This window comes from Mustela putorius, unplaced genomic scaffold, assembly GCF_011764305.1.
Source record: "Mustela putorius furo isolate JIRA1106 unplaced genomic scaffold, ASM1176430v1.1 tig00001215_pilon_pilon_pilon, whole genome shotgun sequence".
NCBI classification, from domain to species: Eukaryota; Metazoa; Chordata; class Mammalia; order Carnivora; family Mustelidae; genus Mustela; species Mustela putorius.
This window is the reverse complement of record NW_025421638.1, coordinates 2,344,560-2,366,345: the sequence shown is the minus strand read 5'-3', so window position 1 is coordinate 2,366,345 and position 21,786 is coordinate 2,344,560. Positions and strand designations below refer to the sequence as shown.

General features: G+C 38.4%; 1 protein-coding gene across 4 annotated transcripts in view; it reads left to right on the top strand.

The window, feature by feature from the left end:
• SEC24D (SEC24 homolog D, COPII coat complex component) overlaps positions 1-21,786 on the top strand; it is a 105,929-nt gene that overhangs the window by 74,584 nt on the left and 9,559 nt on the right. For all 4 annotated transcript variants that reach the window (XM_004748006.3, XM_004748008.3, XM_004748007.3 and 1 more), the window contains exons 12-20: positions 1,360-1,551; positions 2,347-2,440; positions 9,938-10,054; positions 10,850-11,020; positions 12,245-12,341; positions 12,446-12,591; positions 13,847-13,985; positions 14,799-14,917; positions 19,817-19,996. In XM_004748006.3, coding sequence (XP_004748063.1) covers positions 1,360-1,551; positions 2,347-2,440; positions 9,938-10,054; positions 10,850-11,020; positions 12,245-12,341; positions 12,446-12,591; positions 13,847-13,985; positions 14,799-14,917; positions 19,817-19,996 — 1,255 coding nt within the window. The remainder of the gene's footprint in view (positions 1-1,359; positions 1,552-2,346; positions 2,441-9,937; positions 10,055-10,849; positions 11,021-12,244; positions 12,342-12,445; positions 12,592-13,846; positions 13,986-14,798; positions 14,918-19,816; positions 19,997-21,786) is intronic.

Genomic DNA, 21,786 nt, shown 5'->3' with positions numbered 1-21,786 from the left:
GGGGGGTTAAGTGTATGTGCAGTAGAAAGAATAAGGATACCATTTCTTAAAATTTTTGCAAGAGTCCAGAATATAAACATTTACCAAGTGCTTTTGGAAGGGATTGTGAGGATCTATTTAAACTTGCCCACCCATTTGTGAAGGCCACAGTGAAGAATAAATATCCTCAATTAGCAAAGGAAATAAAGAAGAAATAGAGCTTAAAGTCAGTAGTTTGTCAGCCTGTACTCTGCTGAAACATCAAAGAAATTGGGAAGTCTGCAGTGGGATCAACAATTTGAACTTAGGATACGTTCATCTATATATTTTATTTTCCTTTCTTTTGTACTCAAGTAACTTGTTATGCTATGTGCAAAGTTTAGAAACTGAGCATACTAGGTTCCTTTTTTAAAAAGTTGTTCCTAAGCAAAGTAAGTTTTACTGCCATCTAAGGATCAAAGAAAATGGCAAAAATCTTTTGTGGCTGTCATGTAACCATTGAGCACTGTTCTATCCACTAATGAAAATTAGTAAGAGCTTCAGTAGTATTTTAGGAGGGAGAGGGGAGAGAAAGGGAGACCGAGAGAGAGAAACTTGGGTCAATATTAACTGGGATTTAGACCATTCAACTCTGAGTATACTTCATATACATATACTTGAATAAGAGCATTTATGCCTTTACTCCTTTCAGGAAGATTAAGGCCTTATCTTGGATTTCTCAAAAAAAATTTATTTTTTGTCATGGTTTTAGAGCTTTTATTACTTTTATTGTCTTGCCATGACCTCACCAATGACTATCTAATAAGAATTACATCATCAATTCGTATATATGGTTTATTTTATGTATTTATATAGTGTATGGCTTTCAAAAATCTCTCAATTTCCATTGAGATTCTCTAGACTCTGTAAGAAAAGGATCACACAGAAGGAGCAAGTCCTTTCTTGATAAAAATAGCTGTCTGTAATCTGAGTGTGCCTTTGTCTTGGTTCAGATGTTCCATTTGTTCTTCTGACCTTCTGGTGACTTCTGAGAGAGCTTTGTTTATAAAGAATATAATATGCCTACCTTTTTTGGGAAAAGAAAAACCATACCTTGTAATTGCTGTGGACTGAGAATACATATATTAAAGAAATATATTTTTACATCTGTTTGACTTTTTTAACCTAGAATTTTGATAATTTTTTATCAACCTCCTTATTTTTGTAATATTCCCTATCACTTACTGTGACTCAGTATTTTTTATACCAGTAAACAATAATTAAGAGCAAAACTTTTAACATGTCTTTCATATATTTAATAGAAGGTATACTTACTGAATTTCTGATAGAAATCTCTCATAAATATGTGAAAGAACTTCAAACATGGTATTTTCCTCATAGGGAAGAGCAAGAAGAAACTTCTGCAATCCGAGTTGGTTTTATCACATATAACAAAGTGCTGCATTTCTTTAATGTAAAGAGTAACTTGGCCCAGCCTCAGATGATGGTGGTAACTGACGTTGGAGAAGTCTTTGTTCCTCTGTTGGATGGTTTCCTTGTCAACTATCAAGAATCCCAATCTGTGATTCACAAGTAAATATCAAGTGTTTTATAATTTAGATACGAATGAGGTATCGTTTTTAATTGTTTTGACTCAAGCATTGTTTTGTTTTGTCATTGACAAGGGGCTTTTAACACATGGGTTATAAAACTCCATTGTTTATGTTCTATTTTAAATGTATACCAATATCTAAAAGTAGGCGTTTTGTTCTGTTTTGTTTTGTTTTTTAGAGAGAGAGAGAGAGAGAGACAGCAATGGGGAGGGGCAGAGTGGGAGAGAGAGAGTCTTAAGCAGGCTCCATGCCCAGCATGGAGCCCAGTGTGGGGCTTGATCTCATGACCCTGAGATCATGACTTGAGCCGAAATCAAAAGTCAGATACTTAACTAACTAAGCCCCCCAGGTGCCCCAAGGAGGACTTTTTTTTTTTTTTTTTCCAATACTCATACTCAACCAGACTGGTCCCTTCTCTTTGCTGGAGAGAGATATTTCCTGCATATAAATGAGTGTATTCAATGATGATGGTAATAACTGAAGGTATAGCCACTGTTCCAAGAATTTATAGTTGAAGAAATAAAAAATGTAAATGGTGAAAAAATATTTACAAAAGGTACGCTTTTGTAAATGTTCCAAACAAATCATAAATTTTGGTTCCAAAACATGCCAGGATATCATTCCCTATGGAATAGCCTATGAAAGTCACCCATAGGTGTTTAGTGTGAAATAAATACCAGATGTGTTTAGGCTTGCAATGCTAGTGATTTATTTTTTGAAGTTTATTACAAATATGCCAAACATTTAAAAACTTTTACTCATTCATGTCTTATAGTTTATTGGACCAGATTCCAGAGATGTTTGCAGACTCTAATGAAAATGAGACTGTCTTTGCTCCTGTCATCCAGGCTGGCATGGAAGCACTAAAGGTGAGAAGTCTTTTTTTAATTGCTAGTAAATAAATTTTAAAACACACACACACACACACACACGCATACGCACACACAGGAAGTTTCATCTATGAAAGAAAATACAGCCTTCTTTAAAACATGTAGTTTGCTAGAGGTTGTTCCAAACTTCCCTACAAATCTTAGAAGGAAATGGCCTAAATCATGGATTGCTCCCAGCGTTTACATTCCAGAACTATTAGCATCTGAACAACTGATTTTGTCAGGGTTTCCAGTTTAACTCCTCCCTTTGGCTTTTATATGAACTTTATATGATCTATTTTTAAATTACTTCAACAATATCCAAACCAGATAGGGAGGGAACAATACCCATATCACCCTCTCCTTCCTTGGGGTTTTCAAACATTCAAGGGCAAGGCCTGTGACAGGCAGTGACAGATGTGCATGCCACACAGGGCCTTGCTGAATGCCCAGAGCAGATGCAAGGTTGGCCATGGCTTCAGTTGGGAAGCTGAGCCCTAATGACTCCGGTCATTTTCATAGTAATAAAGACAGAACTCTGAAAAAGACAAAATGATTGAAAAGTTCTGACTGTTGATCATTGTTACCTTAGCACCAAGAGTCAAACCACTTCGACCTGCACAGCTTAGTGCCTAAAAAATTGATTTTCAAGTTTGATTATTAAAGTTAAATTGAAATTAACTTTTAAAATAAAATGACTGGTAATAATAACAATAACAGTAGTGATAATAACAAACAGCAAGAATATTGCTAAAGAACCAAATTTATGAAATATTCTACAGAAATTTTGTGTCTAAACATTGTAATTTTGTTTTGTTTCAGGATTTCATTTATTTATTTGACAGAGGGAGGGGCAGAGGGAGAATCAGACTCCCCTGCTGAGGAGGGAGCCCCATGTGGGGCCTGATCCCAGGAACCTGGGATCATGACCTAAGCCAAAGGCAGATGCTTAATCGACTGAGCCACCCAGGTGCCCCTGTAGTTTGGTTTTAGTACAGTGAGTCTTGCTTGGGTTTTCTGATCTTCAGAGTACTCACTGAATAAAAAATTACAGATGTCCCTTAAAAATCTTCAGAATACTGTCAATTTAACATAAAATTAAAAATAAATTTTACATCATAAAGTGATATGGACAAGTTAGGGTCCATCTAGTGGAAACCAATACTAATCATTGGTTGGGCTACAGAACGACATGGAAATTCCTATTTTATTCCACATTGAAGAAAAAAATATTTTCCATTTCTATTTGGAAGAGTTATATTATTGTTCTCTCTTCCAGTAAGGTGTCTAGAAATGCTAGGTAAATTTCCTGATATATGGCCATCAATATATGAATCTATGAGTCTTTCTACTATAAGAAATTAGTATTGGGTATAGGACTGTATTCATGTGCTCTTGCCTGAGAAGAAAGATGAGTGGATATTCGTAAGCCAGCACATCATCAGTTAAGACAGTAGAGTGGTAAGAGGAGTGCGGGCATGGTTTCTACAGCATCCCAGCCCAGCCCTAATTTCATTTCTTTTTTTTTTTTTTATTAAGATTTTATTTATTTATTTGACAGAGAGAAATCACAAGTAGATGGAGAGGCAGGCAGAGAGAGAGAGAGGGAAGCAGGCTCTCTGCTGAGCAGAGAGCCCGATGCGGGACTCGATCCCAGGACTCTGAGATCATGACCTGAGCCGAAGGCAGCGGCTTAACCCACTGAGCCACCCAGGTGCCCCACCTAATTTCATTTCTGAAAGGGAGCAATGATGGGTTCCTACTGCCAGTCCACGAGAGATCTAGAGGCTTTTTAGCAGCTTTGAAAGACAAAATCGATAAATGAGATTTGTCCACATGCATTCCATGTGTCTGAAATGTGGTGTTACCTAGGATACATTACTGGGAAACCACTGTGTTTGGTAATAACTGTAATGCTCTTCATAGTTACTCATGCACTAATAGCTAGAGCAGTCAGCATCCTCTGTGCTCATTTACCAGAGGCCAGTTCATTTCATCCAGTGTATTTTTGTATCTTTTGCATATTATTTTTTGTTATATTTGCAATTTTATTTTTAGAGTAATTAATGTACTCTTTCATACTGAAGTTTAAAAATGAGAACCAATATCTAAATATAACAACTCAGAATAACTTCACAAATATCAAAGTTAGTAAATTGTGGAATTCTTACAAAATGTTAAGAACTGTCAGGTTGCCTGGCTGGCTTGGTTGGTGGAACATGTGACCCTTGATCTCAGGATTTTGAGTTTGAGCACCAAGTTGAGTGTGGAGATTCCTTAAAAATAAAATATTTTAAAAGTAAAAGAACTACCTTTATAGAAGGGGAAGAATTGTCTTTTAACAAAGATAGGGAACTGCCTTTTATCAAGTGACACTGCTGGACAGTGTCCTGGACAGCTGGACAGCTCCCCATTTGATCACCCATATTTGGGAACCACCAGCAAAAGCAATTATTATTCATTGTGCAATCCCTGAGAACAGCCTTACATTATGGTATCTCACCAGGAAATTCAGTACCTGACCTGTACGACTTCGCATGTTACTTTTGCACTAGGAATGCTTTCACTTAACCATGATTAAAATCTTGCCCTAAGCTTTTCATTAGCGATTAGATTAAGAGAAAACACTGTGAGGAAAGTTTCTTTCTTGTGTGCAACATTAAATGAAGATTTTATTGCATATTAATCAATTTCTTACGTGTAGAAAGATTTACTAGCTAGTTCCCTAGAGTCAGTTTTTACAAGCATTATAACTCCTAATATTCCTTCTAGCCTTAACTACCAAGAAAGATACCAATAATACTTGGGGTAGATTTTCCATTTTAATTACTTCCTTTCCATGACCTTCTTGCTATTTTCTAGTTCTTTACATTTACCTTGGTGATTCTTTTGTATGTATATCTTTAGCTGTCAATTTCTTCCCAACGTATTTATAAGTAGGTAGTTGATACCAAAAAAAAAAAAAACCCAACTTAATGAGAAGCTTCTCCTTCATTTTCCAGAAAGATTCTGGGTGGTTATAATTCACTGTATGAGAGCAGAGACCACTGTAGTACAGTTGGAACTCATGTGCAGTTTATGCTTTCTGCCTTAGAGAAACCTGATTAGGTTTCAATGAAGAAAACAATTTTTCCAAATAGGATAAAAATGTGTGTGTGTGTGTGTTCTCTGCCTCTCACACTGAGAGTATCTCATCATCTCTTCAGGCCTCCTGTGGCTAAAAAGCAGTCAGGCTTACATGTGGGTAACTTGCATACACGGGCCCTACGCTGCTTGCCTGAAGTCATTATTAGGCAAAGAGCTAACATTTTTGAGAATTTGCAGGATAGTACCTAAATACCGAGACCACATCATTCATTCTCTTGTTCTTTCAATCAAGAAAGATCTATTCAATGTTTTGTTAGGCAATGTGAAGACTACTGTTTCTAGTTCTAAGTTGCTTACAATGTGGTAGAAAAAACATTAACTCTGTAATACAAGGCATATTTATTGCTTGTATTGCCCAAAAGAGGAGGAGTGGGGGAGAGCAAAGAGTAACTTTGGAAAGACCAGGACTGTGGCTGGCCAGCTGGAGTGCTCAGGGGATTATGACAAGAGGCCAGAGATGAGAGTCTCATCTTCTGTGGACAGGGCCTAAAAACTGAAAGAACATCGAAGTGCAGTGTTTTTTGTGTATCCACGTGAAGACATTTGAAAACTGGACTCCTCCATTTGAATTATAGCTTTATAGCTAGACGCCAAGGAAAATCTGTGTATAATTAGTTGTAATAAACCTCTTGAAGCACAGAGAGACAACAAAAACTAACAACACGTGCTAATTTGTCACAAAGATAAAGAAGGGAAAGTTTGGAAAGTTCTTATACATATTTTCTTAAAAGTCTCTGAACTATTCAACTGCAGGCTTCAGTACACTTTTCTTGTTCTCTTAGTGCCTTTTTTTCCATGTAGTCTTTCAAAGTCTGCATCTCTTCTCAAAATCTGACACTCATAACTCAACTGCATGTGAATTTCTGGTGTTGTATTAACTTGGCTGAACAATAGTTTTCTGAGTTAGCTATTAACTTCCACCAGAAAACTAGATAAGCAGAATTAGGCAACAAATTAGAAAGAAGTGGTCTTTAATGGTTATGCTTCAAACATATCACAAGTTGGGGAAATTTATCTTTAAGTTATCTTAATGTATTTCTACATTTGATTTCAAGGTGTGATACATTACAACATTCCTTCTAAAATTTATGGAGCACCTATAGAGTGAAAGCACTGTCTAGACCCAGTAGGGCTTAGAGAAACACACTGTAGAGAAATCAGGGACCTTCTTTCTTCATAAGCCTGCAACCTGTAGAAGACCATAGGATATATAAAATTGTGATTCATTATCATTAAATTTGATCTGCAAAGTAGAATGGAGATAGAGGGAGGTGGAAGGCAACCAGTGCTGTCAAGGGTGAAATTAACATGTATCTCAGAGGAATAGACATTGGAATTAAATTTTGGGTAATGGGTTCTCTAGGCCAGCCTTTCTCAACCTGTTTTCCATCATAATAAAAATGACGTATGTCATTGTCATTTATCAATTCTATATGGTACATTAATGTGGACACAGTCAGGTTTTGGTAAAAACATCAGAGATTTATCAGGATTTAGAGCATAGAATGCCCTAGGAGCTTTTTCTTTTATTGCTTCTTACAAAAGATTTTATAAGTATATGCCTAATGAAATTATAAATCTAAAATTGTGCCATTTTAATTGCTAATGAATTAGAAAGAAATATGACTATTTTGTTTTTCTCAATAGTGAACTTTATTTTTCCAATAGGTCCTGATTTTTTCCTTTAGAGCTTTGCTCTATGGGTAATAGTAACAAGGCAATCGTGTATGTTTGTTTATGATTAACACCATATACTGGTTCATTGAATTCTCTCAACAATATTTTCATGTAGCTGCTGTTTTTCCTGTATCACGTATTAGGTAACTAAAGCTTAGAGAAGTTAAATAATTTGCCCAGTATCACTCAGCTAAGAAATGGCTTGGACTCTTATCCATGCAGATAGGAATTGGGACCCATGCTCTTACGTACTGTGGTATACAATAACTGTACTTGAATGAGCAGAGAATCTAGGTGGATGGAGGTGAATGAATATTGACAGTGAATTATTTAGGGGAACTGGGTAGGCCAGGCAAGAAAAGTTGGGGAGAAGATGGACCTCTAAAAAAGGTTTCATACCTTTTCTGCTACTCGAATTAAAATAAACAAAAAGTACTTTTATAACGATGAAAGTGATAGAAATAAAAAGTCAGTCATAGAATTTCAAAATTATTAACATGTCATTATCAGTATTACTATAAATTTTACTCAGATTTAATCATAGGAACTCGTGTGTCTTAATTGGCCCAAGTGTTGACAGTGTCTTTTTCCTGTGCAGTGTTTGTGTACCTGTGCTTCTTCACTCATCCTTGCCTTCTTTCTTACTTAGGCTATATCAATAATTTTGGGTGGGAGGCTAGTGCAGCAGTAAGATCACTGCTCACTGCTGACCACAACAAAGATGAGACAGGACACAGGTTATGCACCCCTCCCCAGTGTCATTTAGGGAGACACATTAGGACAAGGCTAACCGGAATTCTCTCCATTTGTGTTTGGTTTTTTCTTTTTTAGATTTTATTTATTTATTTATCTATTTGACAGAGAGATAATGAGAGAGGGAATACAAGCAGGGGGAGTGGGAGAGGTAGAAGCAGGGTTTCCGCTGAGCAGGGAGCCTGACACAGGGCTCAATCCCAGGACCCTGGGATCATGACCTGAGCCAAAGGGAGACGCTTAAGGACTGAGCCACCCAGGCACGCCTCTCCATTTGCTCTTTAGTGTTATTCACAAACCCACGTACCTTAATAGTCGTAGCAGATAATTTTAAACGCCTCTTACCAGCTGACCTGGGCATACCAAAGTGTGCCACTAACCCAGTCTTCGCGAACGACAGCTCCAGACCAAGAAGAGGGAGAAACGGATTCCAGGGTAAAGGAACAAAATGTATAAAGATATAGGTGTGTGAAATACGTGGTGTATTCTAGGAAAGCAAAGCTTGTAGGGTGGAAACTTCCAATACAAAGGATGGCAGGGGTTAGGAAATGGTGGAGATTCGACTGGAAAGATAGTCGTCGAACTGCAGAGGGCCTTGAAGGACCAGAGGGTCACTGACTCTATGACTTGAGGCAAACTGGATGAGCCTCAGTTTTCCGAACCTTAAAATGCAGACAACATTATCTTCTCCATGAGGTTGTATTAAATAAGTCATGTGTGTGAAGGACCCGGCAGGGAGCTGCACACAGCGACTGTTGGCAGCAACTCATCACATTGTTACCCTCACTGCTCCCACAAGGTAAAGGAATACAGACTTTATCGTGTAGTAGAAAGTCTCCAGGATCCTTCAGGAGAAATGCCCCGTGCAGGATCCAAGCAGTTACCTTTAGTGAAGGGAGTGCTCTGGCAGCAGTAGCCGGCATCGTTTGGAGAAAGACGGGATTGCGGGGCTCAATATACTGAATCATTTAATTTCAGTAAATGTTGCTTAGTAGATTACTTCTTAGGTCCTTAAATACGATTTTAAATATTTTTAATGCTGAATAGACTTTTGTGGAGCCTAAGTCATCTTTTTATTGCTTCCCAGGGTCTACAGATATATAATCTTGATCATGTATTTTTCCTTTTGTCATCTTGCCTGATAACTGGCGTCGTGTGTCTATTGTCTCCACAACACTGCTACATTCTTTTCTTTTATTTTTTTTTTAAGATTCTGTTTATTTATTTGACAGACAGAGATCACAAGTAGGCAAAGAGATGGGCAGAGAGGGGGGAAGCAGGCTTCCCGCTGAGCAAGGAGCCCAATGCAGGGCTTGATCCCAGGACCTGAGATCATGACCCGAGCTGAAGGCAGAGGCTTAACCCACTGAGCCACCCAGGCGCCCTAGCACTGCTACATTCTTGTGCATTCTTCCTTGAAATACCATGTTTGGTATAATCTATGTTTACTAAAGTTTTCAAAGAGGAGCTTCTGTTGCACCACGATTCTCAGACTTCTATTTACTTCTGCATCATGGGATTCACTTGGTCTTGAAAGAGTGTTCTTTCTGTAGGCTAAACAAGAAAGTATTTTCCCTGTAATACATCCTCTTACTAGTTTTTCAAAGCATTGTGGTATAGGGACCTACGTTCAAATATTGACTATTTCATTTACAACTTGTATGACTTTGGACAAATCTAAGCCTCAGTTTCCCAGTCTATAAAATGGAGAGAATAGTACTTGCCCAAGGACACAAAAGTTATTAAGAGGATTAAATTATACTGCTTGGCTCATAGAAAATACCTATATTTTAATTTATTAAATATTAATATTTATTAAGTATTAATATTAATAAAATTAATTTGATTTCTTTTCTGATTCCCTTAAAATAAAACTTCCCCACCCAAGATATTTTCTATCATTTTTTTTTTTTCTTTCAGGCAGCAGACTGTCCGGGGAAGCTGTTCATCTTCCATTCCTCCTTGCCGACTGCAGAAGCACCAGGGAAGCTCAAAAACAGAGATGACAAAAAGCTGATTAATACAGACAAAGAGAAGGTATTTGTAAACAATGGCCCTTTGAAGTATCTCTGTGTCAGTTTTTAAAGGGGAGTAAAGAAAGAGTGAAGGTTTCCTTTGTGTAAGAAAGGGAGAGTAGCTAAATGTAATGCATAAATCCAGGACATTGTATATTATAGGAATATTTTGAATTGCACATAATTAAAGAAAATTTATATTCTTAGAAAGGCTGATTTCTGAAATATTCCTAAAATAAAATAAGGCCTCAAACTTTTTTCATGTGTAATCTGTGTAAGAGACTAGTTGATAAGACCATTATAGAAATGTGAGAAATGGGAGGAGATGCAGGAAGATGATAAAGGTAAAAGGAAAATGTAGACTGCACCATATAACAACATCGCTGAGATAGGAAGTAGAGGTACCCAGTGCTCAGAGTGTGCTTTGCTCAAATCCTCTGAAGTATAGCCATTGCTGGGGGGTTTAGGTCAGTGGGAAGGTTAAGACCATGATGTAGGCATACTAACCACATGACACCAGACAAGTTGCCCCATGTAGGTCTCTAAAGGTAAGACAGGAGTGTCCGTCTCATTCGCATTGTTGGAGGATCAGATAACATTGCCTGCACACACGTTTCATACAGCAGGAGCCCAGCACACTGTGAGTGCTCAGTGAATGGCTGCTGCTCTAATGATGACCAGAATTCATTCCTTCAGGCCAGTTCACTTAACTGGAAACAATTTCTCTTTCATTTTAAAAGAATTCAACAGAAATTAAAAATTGAAACCAAAAACATTTTGTGGTTTTCTTTTTCCCTTTGTGCATCTTTTCCTTCAGATACTTTTCCAGCCCCAAACCAATGTCTACGACTCTCTGGCCAAAGACTGTGTGGCTCACGGGTGCTGTGTGACCCTCTTCCTTTTTCCCAGCCAGTATGTGGATGTGGCCTCTTTGGGTCTCGTGCCTCAGCTCACCGGAGGAACCCTTTACAAATACAACAATTTCCAGGTAAAAAACAGCAACTTGTTCACCTCAGGTTTTCTACTGCTGTTTGACTTTAGGTGCTTCAATCATTGGTTAAGAAACCTATGCCCCCTTGTGGGCAACTGACAAATGTAACCCACTGAGCCACCCAGGCGCCCTAGCACTGCTACATTCTTGTGCATTCTTCCTTGAAATACCATGTTTGGTATAATCTATGTTTACTAAAGTTTTCAAAGAGGAGCTTCTGTTGCACCACGATTCTCAGACTTCTATTTACTTCTGCATCATGGGATTCACTTGGTCCTGAAAGAGTGTTCTGTAGGCTAAACAAGAAAGTATTTTGTACTTTCTATGGTGTATATGTGATAAAGCAATTGCTTTTCCACTCCCTTAGTGTTTGACAACAGATTGAGCTCATTTATCCTCAGAGGTGAGTTTCAAAGTAACCTTCCTTGATGGGGAAAAGTATATTCTTTATAAAATTTTAGTATTTTAAATATATTTAAGATACTGTTTTTAAAAGTGACTATGTATTTGTTTTAAATTGTTGGGATTTGGGGGATCAATTCATGATGCCGCTCTCTTCCAAGCCTCAATTAAGAGACAGAGTCACGAGATAGTAAAAATGTGAGGAGCACACAGACTCAGGTCTGTGGGCAAGTGGGCTTGCTAATGCTTTACCTTTCGGTGTAACTTAATTAAAGCAAGGCCCAGGGTAGGCACAGTTACAAGCTTCCTTGTGGACAACTATACCTTTAAAACTTAACATATTGAGGGGCAAGAAATGTGTGCCTCCTACAGGCAGGCTGCCTCCCCAGAAAGAAGGTCCAAAATAGAGTAAGCTAGGCCTGCACAATTCCTTTACTCAGACTTACTAACCAGATACGTCACCTGCTCTCACCTGAGAGGAAGGCGTTAGGGGAGTGCCTCTGACTTACATATCTATACATGGCAACATGGAGTGCGAATGAGTGTTTTCCCACATAAATGACAAATGTTAATCATCTATTTTTATTTAGTATCAGTAAAATTATTTTTAATCACCTAGCTACATATTTATATTGCAAACTACTTAAGGGATTTGGTAAAACCAAAGATAGCAAATGAAGTAAAATTGAAAAAGCTTTAAGAATCCTTTCTAAGATGTCTGGATAAAGTGGGTTTTAATCAAGATTTTAAAAAATAAGAATTATTATTTTAAGTATTTTACTGCCATCTGGTGGACACTGATCCTACTTTATTTTTTAGATGCACATGGATAGCCAACAATTTTTGAATGATCTCAGAAATGATATTGAAAAGAAAATAGGATTCGATGCTATTATGAGGATTCGTACCAGCACAGGTAATTTTCAGTTATACTGTTTTTCATGTCTCTGCTGTGTGATTGTTTTCTTTTCAAAGTAATAACGGACCAGGAACAAAATTTCCCTTTTTCCTCATCATTAGGTTTCAGAGCCACTGATTTCTTTGGTGGAATTTTTATGAACAACACCACTGATGTAGAAATGGCGGCCATTGATTGTGACAAGGCAGTGACTGTGGAGTTCAAGCATGATGACAAACTTGCTGAAGACAGTGGAGCCTTAATCCAGGTGATTCAAAACATATTCCCTTTTCGGTGTTTTAGTTTGTTACTGACAACAGTCAGTGGGGAGACTAAAATACCATCAACTGAGTCATCTCTCTGTAAAGAAATTCAGCTCTGTTTTTCCGAAAGCAAAAATCATTAGATTACAGCACTCAGTTGTGTAGTCTCTACACCCTCATTTACGCATGCTATTTGTATGAAGTCACAATCATATGTCATGACGTGAGAACCCAGCAAACTGTGACCAGTGTGGTAGGCATTAGCAACCTGGCTGCCAGCCATATTCAATTCTTTTAGGCTTTAGCACCCATTCATTCATTTGTTGCATTTCTACAATATGGTAGATACCATGTTAAGTGCATTATTATGTTACATGCAAATATAAATAGAATTTGGTTTTGTAGTAAATAAATTTACATAGACACCATGGAGGTCTTGAATTAAAATAAGAACAATTATATCTAATGGGCATAGTTTTCAGATACTAGCATCATCCTTAAAGAATGGAGAGGGGTGGGGATGCCTGGGTGGCTCAGTCCGTTAAGCGGCTGCCTTCCATTCAGGTCTTGGGATCGAGTCCCACATCGGGCTCCTTGCTCTGCAGGGAATCTGCTTCTCCCTCTGCCTCTACCTGCCACTCTGCCTGCCTGTACTCTATCTCTCTGACAAATAAATAAATAAATAAATAAATAAAATAAAATAAAATCTTTAAAAAAAAAAAAAAGAATGGAGAGGGGTGTTGACAGTTAAGTTGAGGAAGAACTCTAATGTTTATTTTTTGATCACAGATATTTGAAAAAGTGTATACTTATTTTCATTCTTGAAATGCATATATCATTAGTGTGAAACTTAAGTATATCATCAAAGTTAGCCGCATGTTTTTAAGGGCAGTGAAGCTTGAATCGGGCTATAATCATCAACATGAAAGTCTTGTTTCTGGACCTGAATCCCTGGTACTGAAATCTGAGATAAGTGAAAGTAGAATAGCAGTAGATGCAAATAGGTACTTATGTGTGAAAGCCCGGATAAAATTTAAATTTAACCCAGTGGAGAGTTACATAGAAACCCAATGTATGAATTGTTATTATACCTCCCTTATTTGTTACTGTTCAGCCATTAACAATAATAAAAAAAGATCCGTGGAAGAATTTAGAGGTCCCTGAGATGTACACACTGTTCTCTAAGTGTAAATAAGATTAGGCTAGATTGGGTGGACATGTTGATCAGGAAAACATGTGTCCTTGGTATTGCCTCTGCAGTGTGCTGTGCTTTACACGACCATTGGAGGTCAGAGAAGACTTCGGATTCATAATCTGAGCTTGAACTGCAGCTCCCAGTTGGCTGATCTCTATAAGAGCTGTGAGACAGATGCTCTTATCAACTTCTTCGCCAAGTCAGGTAACACTCTGCTAATCCTGTAGTGCTGTGTGTCTTGCCTAGTAAGTCAGTCAAGACTTGTTGGTTAATTGAATTAGTAACTGACAACTACTGTGGTAGCACAGCCTTTTGGTGGGCAGATTCAGAATTTATAAAAGCAGAGTGCCAGGGACAATAGTCAGCATCTCTAATTCCAGATTAAGAATGAAATAACTTAATTCAGGCCCACTCTATACAGTTTTATTCAAAGTTTCTTTCGTGGGGTGGGGGTGGGCTCTGAGTTGAAATTTAGGAAGGTAATACTTAGATTGTCATTATGGTATGCGAGGATGTCCTCTAGCACCTGGGGATAATGGAAAGGGACTCTCCCTAATGTTGGGCTGAACTTGCCTATCCATACCATGATAATTATGAAATGGGAGGGGCCAGAGTTGGAATTTTCTTTGGTTCCTTCTCCCCTCCACAACCTCCATTTGAGATTCTATACGGAGGTTTAGAGGAAAGAGTAATCCAGCCCATAGGAATTCAGAACACCAGAAGATGGCAAATTGGTCTTTCCTTTCTCTGTGTGTAGAGTCTGTTTATAATATTCTGTGGAAAAATCTGGACCAATTACCTGTCTTTTGTTAGAGTAGGCCGTTGTTTCCGTTGGGTATGTTGGCATACTTAGTAAAATGGAGAACATTAAAAAATGACTGTAACATTTTAACACTGTTACTCCTTGCTGGGTGGTCTGAAGATAATAGCAGTTTGTTGTTTATTACTATTATCATTTGAAGAGATTGATTCCTGAGCTAAGGCTTTGATGCAATTTTCACTGTTTTGTGCAACTAGCATTTAAAGCAGTTCTTCACCAGCCCTTGAAGGTCATCCGGGAAATCCTGGTTAATCAGACTGCCCATATGTTGGCATGTTACCGAAAGAATTGCGCAAGTCCATCTGCAGCAAGCCAGGTGAGCCACCTACTCTAGTTAGATCCTAAAGCGTTACAAGTGATACTAAATGTGCATTCTTTCAGCATTTGGCTATGGAAGGCTCATGATGTTCCAATCACTTAGATGCTGTGCATAATAAGCTATACAACCAAGACTGAGAATGCCATTTGGGGAGGCTATGGTCTTTTTACAGCCAACATTAAAAAACTTAGTGGCGTTACAAGATGCTTGAACCAAAAAAATGTGTGTGCACATTGGGTTGGCAGTCACTACATTATGTATACATTATGTATAAATAACAGAATGTTATATGTAAGAAATGTCATAATATAAATGGGATTCTCTTTTGCTTATAAAGATGAGTATGTGGTTGAAAATTGTGTGTGCTTAAATATCTTTTCAGGCACATCAATAATCACAGTTGATAAAAGCACCAATGGCAAGAATGATTTCTTTATATTTTATAAACATAAATATAATTTCTAAATATTGGAATTCTTTATATTTAGAAGTTAATAGGTATAAGGGATTTTGAAGGAAATGTTTCTGTGTATCATCTACTAAGATGAAAATTTTAGATCCTTTAAATAAATCTCATTTAGACTCTCTCGGGTAAAAGAAAAAGTAGAACCTCATGTTCACATTTATTTTTATATCTGTTCTCTTATTCACATTTTTCCCTATGTCAGTCAAAGCTAGATGCAACTTTTTGTAGTTTTGTGTTGAATATCTGAATATAGAATTTGGATTGAAAGGGAAAACAGCAACAGATGGGAAATTTTTCTAGTTAATTCATTGTCAAAAGTTAGTGGGTGCTGTGAGGATGTCTGAAACCTCACTCAGAAATAAGCCTTGGGTACCTGGGTGGTTCACTTGGTTGAACCTTTGCGCCTAACTTTGGCTCAAGTCATGACTTCAGGGTCCTAGGATCAAGCCCTGCATTGGACTCCCTGCTCAGCAGGGAGGTGGCTTCTCCCTCTCCCTCTGCCTCCCCACCCTGCACATACACTTGCTTGAGCTTTCTGTCTCTCAAATAAATAAAATCTTTTTTTAAAAAGCCTTTAGCAGCAGAGATAATGCAGATAAAATCAGGGGACCAAATTTCATAATCTGGGTAAAGGAAAATGAAATACAGTTATTAGCTTGGACTTTTCACAAAAATTCCTTTCTCTGCTGTTCTGATTAAATTAGCCACCAATTCTTCTGTCTCCTGTGTTGACAATCACATAAGCAGCTCTTGAATCTCTGTGTAAGTGTCTGTCCTCTTTATTAGCCAGAAGATGTGACACTTCAGTAACTGAATTCCAATATAAGTATGATTTCACAGTGTATTTCTTTAATTTCTACAAAGCCTATCAGGTGCACCTGGATCAAGTCCAACCATGAGCATTTTATACCCCAGTTTTACTGTTTGTTTTAAAGCTCTGGAAACATTATTCTGTCTCTGGAGTATCTCATATTTCAGAAGGAGGTTGAAGGAGAGCAGGTACGGTTAGTGTCCTCTCAGAAAGTTTATTTGCTAATGTTAAAGCAATTGGATTCAAAGACCTTAAGTTAAAAACAAATCTGTTGCCTATTTAAGGAAAGAAATCAAATCTGTTCGTTCCTTCTGGTTTAAAAGTTAAAAGCTTTGTCTCTACTACTAGATCATCTGGTTATGCAGTTTAATTATTTCTGGAGGAAAAACATGATGATCCACATTTTCTCTGAAAAAGTTGATAGAGATTATTCCTGTTCTTATGATGAGATTTTACTTTCTCCATGAACACATTTCAAGTGTGCATTTCAACTATTGATGCGCTTTAAGAAATGACATAATTTAGATACCTTGTGATTATCCAGCATGGAGTGGGGAAAATGTAGGGCTCATAAGACTTAGTGACAGTAGTATATTAAAATACACCATTACTTAGACACGTGAAATGGCTGAACCTGGGGTTGTCTTCAGAGAATATAACTTCAGATGTGCTGCCCTCTCATCGTTCACTTTTTTTTTTAAGATTTTATTTATTTATTTGACAGAGATCACAAGTAGGCAGAGAGGCAGACAGAGACAGGGGGAAGCAGGCTCCCCACCAAGCAGAGAGCCTGATGCAGGGCTTGATGCCAGGACCCTGAGATCATGACCTGAGCTGAAGGCAGAGGCTTTAACCTACTAAGCAACCCAGGCGCCCCTCATCGTTCACTTTTTTTTTTTTTTTTTTTTTTTTTTTTTTTTTTTTTTAAAGATTTTTTATTTATTTATTTGACAGAGAGAAATCACAAGTGGGCAGAGAGGCAGAGAGAGAGAGGAGGAAGCAGGCTCCCTGCTGAGCAGAGAGCCCGATGCGGGACTCGATCCCAGGACCCTGAGATCATGACCTGAGCCGAAGGCAGCGGCTTAACCCACTGAGCCACCCAGGCGCCCCTCATCGTTCACTTTTAAGAAACAATACCATAATTCCTAACGGAATTCCCTCTTTTACTGTAGAGCCCAAAGTTTCCTTGATCTAAGTAGGACTTAAGTTGCTGTATACTTGGATTATATGACACTGGACCTCAGAAGATCTACTTTTATTGACTCCCAGGGCCAGGACTAGCTTGAAGCAAGCGAGGCATTTAGGATGCAAAATTTAAGGAGGCATCTATTGTGGAGGTCATATTTTAATGCCGGGTTAAGACCTAAAACTGCAAACAACATGAAATCAATTTGTTAAGCTTACATGAGCAAGGTAGATTTTTTTTTTATTGAATCTAGTAACTCACTCTTCCGAACTTAAATGCATTACATCGTATGGGAGTACAATGACTTCAAAAGGCAAGTCAAATGCCCTTAACTGCAAAGTAATTGTTTTTTTTAAGTCATTGTCAATCTGTCATTTCAAAACTCAGAGAAAAATTCTCTAAATTCAATCAAACTTGACTCATGTGAATTTATACACCTTCCTCACCTGTACCTTTTATCCCCAAGAATGACTGTTACTCATGGAGGAGATCCAAGGATGTGGGGAAAGGTTTATAGGGTCCATCTGTTGCCACATTTTCTTCCCCACCACAAAAACATGGGCAAAGAATGTCTCCTTGGTTCTTTTCACCCTAACTCCATTTTTCTTCTTCGTCGTCAGTTTTCCTCCTTATTTACCTCCTCTGTTTTCTTCTGTCTGCCGCCGCTCATCCAGTCTCCTCTGATTGGGCTTTTAGTCTTGTAGGGTCATTGTAGGTCAGGAGGCTCACCCCTTGGTGGCTTTTAGGACATATTTCTAAACTGTCTTAATGTAACCTGATTAATGAGAAGCAACCAGTGAAATTACAAGATAATATTTGAAAAACTGTGTGTACATGCTTCAGTATGAGAATCTAAGAATATTCTTCATTCATAATTTGTAAGACTCCTAACTGGTAACTGGTCCAGAAACAGCTTTAAGACCACATGGCTCTGGAATCGGATTATGATATGGTTCTTACATCTTTTGATCATATTTTTCCTTGGTTGAAAAAGTAATGCAGTAGCATATGTTGTCAAATAAAAAGGTTTTATGCTAGAGGAAAAAAAGAAGAGTATTCTACTCTGATGAGGATACATGCATTTGACGGTCTTTGATTCTCTGAAAGGGGATTATAGAAGGAGAGAGGAAATAAACCACAAAATAGAATTGTCCTGAAATATGTTTGCCTGAACCAGTTAGAAAACTGTCTTACACATTCTTTACTTAGTAGACCATGAGAAGAAACTTGCAATATGTAAGGATTTAAATGGAGGAATAAATCCTAAAGATCCTTGAGGGAAAGTTTCTTTTCAGTGTGGATTCTAATAAGTATATATTCTTTTTCCTCATTAAGTGGGAACACTAAGAAAGCAAACGTGAATTTGTAGACCAGATATCCAGAAGTGCTGCATTCTGTTGTTATTTGCAGCATGATAATACAATATGTTTTTGGAACTGTAGGAGTTTGATTTTGCCTGTTACCATTTGGTAGTGACTACCATTAGGTAGTGACACACCTAAATCCAGGAAGTATTTCCTTTTTTAGTTTATAGTGTCACAACCTCCTTATTATGTTTTATTGAGTGATGTGTCTGCCATCTCTGATGGACTTTGGCATCTTGGGACATCGACTGTCCCTTATTCCCCTGACCTATCATTGACAGTTTGCACAGAACCCATGACACGGTGGCATTTAATACATGTTTGATGAGTTTTTGGCTAACTGTGTGAGTTTGAGGTACATGAAGCACGTAAAGGAAGAGATACCTCATGGACAGTTGAAAAAGACACTCTTCTTGAACTCAAGAGGTAGAGATTGGTGACACAGATTAGGATCTCTTTAAAGATTAAAAATCTTGTGAAAGATTTTATTTATTTGACAAGTTAGTGAGAGAGGGAACACAAACAGGGGGAGTGTGAGAGAGAGAAGCCAGCCTCCCGCTGAGCAGGGAGGCTGATGTGGGGCTTGATCCCAGGACCCTGGGATCATGACCCGAACCAAAGGCAGATGCTTAACAACTGAGCATCCCAGGTGCCCCAGGAAATCATTTATTAATAAACTTTTGTAATACTGTGTGCTAGGTACCCTTGTAAGTGCTTCACAGATTAATAATCATTTAATCCTCCTAACAATTTCATAATCATGCAGGAGATGGGCTGTTCCAGTTTTAAATGAGAAAATGTAGGACAAGAGAGAATGGTTTGCCCAAGGCCACACACCTGTTAAGAGGCAGACGGAATCGGGTTCTGCCGAAGCACCTAGAGAAACCCAACTGCCGTTGTTTGAATACCTCATGGGTGTCAATTTCTGTACTCTGTGTGCTTGTGTGTGTTATCATTTAATCTTCACAATTACCTCAAAAACAAATGATGTTTTTGTCTTAGAGGTAAAGCTCAGGGGTTCTTTCTCATAAAGGTCAAGCATATGAAACAAATGTCTTTCTCCTTTCAGCTTATATTACCAGATTCCATGAAAGTATTACCAGTGTACATGAATTGTTTGTTAAAAAACTGTGTGCTGCTTAGCAGACCAGAGATCTCAACAGATGAGCGGGCGTACCAGAGACAGCTGGTCATGACCATGGGTGTGGCCGACTCTCAGCTTTTCTTCTACCCACAGCTTCTGCCAATAGTGAGTACAAGGCAGTGGTGCATTTTCTAGACGAGTCTGGAAGGGAATCTATTTTGTCCTTTTCCATATGTTCTATCTGGAACATTTTGTTCTTAAGAAATTTAAAGGCACCAATGACTTTTGAGTGTGTCATGTGGGACCAACAGCAGAGGCTCTTTAAGCAAGTATTTTGCATCAACAAGTGTTCAGTGTGGTGATGTTGATGGTGGGAGTTTGGGATGTTCCTATTCCAGGGAATTGCTCAGATAATTGCTTTTCTTTCCTCATGCCCAAATTGGCAGATTGAAGAGTTAGTTATCAAGTTGGAGCCAGCCAACCTTCAGTTGCTTAAGAAATCTACCTTATAGCATCAAAGGCAACTGATATATATGTGTATGGGATCTTATGTGCACACATGTATTTGTTTCTGTACAATGTATGAATGTCTAAAAGTCACCGCATTTAACTATGATTCCCTTGACTAAATACAATCAAGGATTTACAAATCAGATATATTTGAGGCCGTCTACACTGTACAAGAGGCCAACTTCACTTGCCCTTGCCTTGGAGAATTTACTTTGCATGTATTTCATTTATTTGAAGTCAGTCCTTAATGTCTTGTATGCCCCTGTGCTCTGCAACTAAGCTCTTTTCCCCTGAGACCTAACAAGTTCAAGTTACAATTGAGGGATAAAAGAGGGGAAGGCTGGTGACTTATTTCTAGTCCCTATATTGAAAGTCATACTCCGGCTCTCAGGAACAGTTCAGTCAGTATTAGAGTTAAATTAGGTTGGAAATTAAAAGCTATCAATTCTTTCAATCACTATGAACACTAGAATTCTTATGAAATGATTGATTTTCAGATAAAAATGAATTAGCAAGAATCTATATGCCAGACAAACTAGAACTCTAACGGATAAGAGCATCACCACTCCACTAAAATCCTCTTGCCAAGGTCACCAGTGGCCAGCATGCTGCTGAATGCAAAGGGCAGTTCTTGGTCCTCCTCTTACCATCACCAGCATCTGACACAGTTTATTTCTCCCTCTGGAGCACCTTCTTCACTTGACTTCTAGTTTCTCTGCTTCCCTGGCCACTTCTCCTACTGCCTTTGCTAGCTTATCCTCTTCTTCCTGTCAGAGTACCCCTGGGGCTCAGTCCTTGGGAAGCTTCTCTTGTCTATCTGCGCTCAACCCTGCTGAGGGCTTATCTCTCTTTTCAGATCCATTTATGTACTGATTACCATGTTTGTATCTCCAGCCGGACCACTGTGCAGAGCTCTAGATGTGTCTATCCTGTAGCCTCCTGAGCATCTCTCTGTGGATGTGTACTGGGCACCTTAAACCAAGCCCTGAGCTCGTCTCCACACCTGCTCTCCTACAGTCTTCTCTGTCCCCATTTACCTCTGCTCTCCCTTGCCAGTTCTTTAGGCCAAAGCTTGCTCTCTTAACCATCACATCTCATCCACCAGTAAACATCCCAGCTCTCCTTTCCAAGAATATCTGGGTTCTGACCACTTTCTCTCCTCATCTGTCACAGCTCAGATTTGAGCATAATCATCTCTCCCGTGGACTATGGCAGAGCCCTCTTAACAACCCTTGAAGCTTGCACATTCGCCTCTCTGGTCTGTGTTCGGCATAAAAGTTAGAGTAGTCCTGTTAAAATTATGAGCTCATGTCCTTACACTACTCAGAACACTCTAGGATTTCCCATTTCAGGAAACACCAAACTTTTTACTGCCTTGGCCCAGTGCCATCTATACTAACCTCTCTCCTTTTCTGTCGGACCTCGTCAACTTCCTCACTCTACCC